Source organism: Diachasma alloeum, unplaced genomic scaffold (genome assembly GCF_001412515.2).
Source record: "Diachasma alloeum isolate Michigan unplaced genomic scaffold, Dall2.0 Dall_scaffold_00294, whole genome shotgun sequence".
Lineage (NCBI taxonomy): Eukaryota > Metazoa > Arthropoda > Insecta > Hymenoptera > Braconidae > Diachasma > Diachasma alloeum.
Window position 1 is genome coordinate 1,027,080 of NW_021680433.1, and position 3,621 is coordinate 1,030,700.

The 3,621-nt window shown below is 34.7% G+C and overlaps 1 protein-coding gene across 1 annotated transcript; it reads left to right on the plus strand.

Annotated features, from left to right (window-relative positions):
* Positions 1-379: 379 nt before the first annotated feature.
* LOC107039158 lies at positions 380-2,258 on the plus strand. The gene is made up of 4 exons (XM_015258631.1): positions 380-556; positions 907-1,047; positions 1,548-1,694; positions 1,990-2,258. The coding sequence occupies exons 1-4, from the start codon at positions 506-508 to the stop codon at positions 2,140-2,142; spliced, it is 492 nt and encodes a 163-aa protein (XP_015114117.1). The 5' UTR covers positions 380-505; the 3' UTR covers positions 2,143-2,258.
* The last annotated feature ends 1,363 nt before the right edge of the window (positions 2,259-3,621 follow it).

Below are 3,621 nucleotides of genomic sequence, written 5' to 3' on the forward strand. Positions count from 1 at the left end.
CGTTGGGGCAATGTTGGAACACTGTTGGCTGCCAACGTTGGGGCAATACTGGCTACCAACGTTGGGGCAATGTTGGGACAATGTTGGGGCAATGTTGGGATAATATTGGGTGCCAACTGTAAAACAATATTGCCTACCAACGTTAGGGCAATAGTGGGACAATTTTGGCGACGAAAATATTTCAATCGCACAAAATGAACGATCCTAGAGTCTTTATAAAAATGAAATCAAAATAAAACGAAAAAGTCTCTGAATTCTCCAATAATGTTCGTAAGTTATTACACCTTTACGACAAAATTCCTAAAAAATTCTCATTTCCCCGACGATTGTCTCCACCTCCACCCGATAAGAAAAGCGGTTTTCCGTGAGTGTAAGACAATTACTGGGCTTCGAGGTACTATTATCACTAGACAACAAGTTGTGCGATATCCTGCGCACAAAAACATTCGCAAGAGGAGCATTTGCGGAAGAAATACCTGTTGATTGTTGCAATCCGAATGTCATCATGAAAATTATTGGGTTTTTGTTCATCAATTTCGTGGCGTATGCCCTCGCCGTGAGTTATTCCTCCAAAATATTCAGTTTTTACCAACATTTTCATACCAGAGACTTTTTTAAATCTAAATTTTCACTCGAAATTGACTCATTACCGTAAAATATATTTCAATTAAATAAAATAAGTCATTTAGTCATTCCAAATGAGTGATTTTCACATCCCACTTAATTTTCTCTTTTCGACGGTCAAAAACTATTTTATTTCTAAATAATAAAGTATTCATTTGGATCAAATAAATTATTTAACTTTTAAAAAATTCCATTGAAATAAATGGATAAAATTTCAAATGAATATATTTTTTATAGCCGAATCAACGAAATAAATGAAAAATAATTGTTTAACATTTTCAGGCCCAGGAAATTGACGTTAAGGCCTCTATAACGAAGGTCGAGCGAAACACTAATAAATGGCTCCTCATAATAACATCTTCAGAACAGACAATCGAGTTTACGAAAGTCCTGAAGCCAATCGACGTTGAGGACGATCTATTGGTGATTCATCATCTCCGCAAATTACCCCTACGGGAAAATATATGAAAAAATTCCCTTCCCTCACATCTCACTATTTTTTCGAAATGTGCGGCCGCCGCCATCTTGCTGGAATACCCCCTCCCGCTGACGCAAGGGGCTTCAAAGATGGCGGCGCCTCCACCTCGCGTTTTTAAACATTTCTTTGAAGTATTTATCCTTTTCAGATTAACCTCAAACTCATTTCATCCGATTTCTATAAAGGGAACAAATGTTTTAAGCCATCTTTCAAATTTTTTTAGCCCCTTTTGGCTGAGAATTCATGGCGCTAGGTTTTCCTCGCGTTTCAGTAGTTTTTCGTCACGAAGAATGAAGATCAAAATATTGACTTTTTTCGTGCGAATTTTAATGCATTAAGAGTGATTGAATTAAATAATGCTTTAAAGAAGTATTGAATAATTGATAATTAGTACTTTGAAAAAGTAGTAAATTTCGTTGTAATTAGCAAACGATTTCGTCAACAGATCGAGTATAAGATCACGGATAAGAGTGATCAGGTATTGGGCGAGGGTTCGGGTCCTCTCTGCACTCTTCCTAAATCTAAGGACGGGATTATGGTCCACTTGATGGGAAAATTCCTGGGTGTCAATCTTGAATGTCCCGTGGACAAGGTAAATCACTCGATACTTTCCGGCTGCTTTCTTTGAGAAATTTTATTGAATTTCTATAGAAGGTTATGCAATCACATCAGGCCATTTTGTTCACAGATATTTTATAGAAAAAAAAGTCAATTGACTAAATCTTCTAATTTTACCTTCACTATATTTTTGTTTCTTAAAATAAAATTCAAGAAAAAAAATTATAATATTCATGCCAAGAATTCTTATAGTGTTTCAAACAATTTTCAGTTAAACTTTTCATACGTTTATTGAATACTCTGAACCGGATCGTTAATTTATATTGCAGAAAGAGGGAGATAAACCCTCTGCGGTAACCTTTGGGCAGATTGTTCTTGACGAAAACCCTGGAGCGGGTACGAAACTCTTCATTGAAATCTCTATCAAGAAGGAGGACACTGCTATCGTTACCTTAAACCTCGACGGCGGACCTCAGCAATAATCATCCAGATCTGATGAATGTATTCATTTGCTAAATTTTGTGACTTGTAGTTGTGAAAAAAATTAAATGGATTTGACATGAGGGGAATAATAAGAAAGATAATGGAGAGTTCCAAATGTCTTGTGTACTATTTCCCAATTATTCGTAAATAGTTTTGATAATTTATTGAGACGAGTGAAAATCCCCTTCCGCTATCCTTCAACACAGCGAAAAAGCAGCCATTTCTTTCTTTTTTTTTACGTATGCTTTAAATGATGGAAAAGGCGTGTGCAAAGTTTCAGACTGCTGAGGAGCATGGTTAATTTATTATGAATTTTTCAAAAAGTGGTCATTTAACCCGTGATCTTATGGAAATCACCAAAAAAACTGCAAAACCCAAGGAAAAAATGCAGCCAAACTCATGAAACTTTGGACACATTTAGAACATGTGATCAATGATTTTTTGAGTAAATAAATTGTCGCCTAGGAGCATTGTTTATTAATAATAGCTGAAAAAGTACTGAAAAATGAAATTTCTGTGCACGCAGCCCAAACGAGCAGCAACGTCCCAAGTACCGATCGGGTACCGTTCTCGCATCAAGCCACCCGAGCCAATGCTCCTTCCTGATATTCTTTATTCAATGGATGTCTCATTGATTAAATTCTGCAAGAATTTTTAATGGAACTATTATCGTTAACTATTCATTTCAGTTTGAAGTTTGGGGAACTCAGGAAAATGAATGAATTTGACGGTAAAATGTTTTTTTTTTAATAAAAAAACAGTTGAAAAAAATTTAATTCGGAAAATTAATTGTTAATTCTCTTGAGAACAGAATTGACGTCATGTTATAATTGTCTGATAAACAAAACAATTAGACCCATAATTGGAGAAATAAAGTCACCGACGAAACGGCAATTACGCGATAAGGGATGAAGGTGAATTTTTCCTTGAGGTTGAGTCATACGAAATGGAAGAATTTCTATTTGCATATTCTTTAGTTACAAGTTATTTATAATATTCAAGTTGTAAAAATTTCAAAACAACTTTCAAAAATAATTTTTCTTTCATTAGGAAAATAATTTATTGCAATAATTATATTTGATAAATAGGGGAAAAAATGAAATGACAAAATTAAAAATATGTAAATTACATCATATTTGCTGTAGAAACCAAGCAGCGCGACAGATGCCATTTGACAGATTACATACGACTGCTACTCTCCACGTATTTTTTTTCTCCTATTTTTATTTCTACCAATTTCATTGGTAGTAGGCTTCCGAATATCAATGTATGTTTTCAAAAAATGAAGGCATAAGGATTACCTTTTTTTTGAAAATATTAAAGCCAATCCCACTCATACGTCATGACAAAAAATGAATTTTCATCACGCTGTGACGAAAAGTGAACTTTTCGGCACGCTCCGCGTGCCTAAAAGTCCAATTTCCGCCACATTGTGATGAAAAATATTATTCGCAACTGGTGAAAAAATGTTTTTTAGC

Coding starts and splice junctions, on each gene's coding strand:
- LOC107039158 (XM_015258631.1), top strand. CDS start 506: ATGAAAATTATTGGGTTTTTGTTCATCAATTTCGTGGCGTATGCCCTC. Junction 557..906: donor TCGTGGCGTATGCCCTCGCC/GTGAGTTATTCC, acceptor TAACATTTTCAG/GCCCAGGAAATTGACGTTAA. Junction 1,048..1,547: donor ACGTTGAGGACGATCTATTG/GTGATTCATCAT, acceptor TTTCGTCAACAG/ATCGAGTATAAGATCACGGA.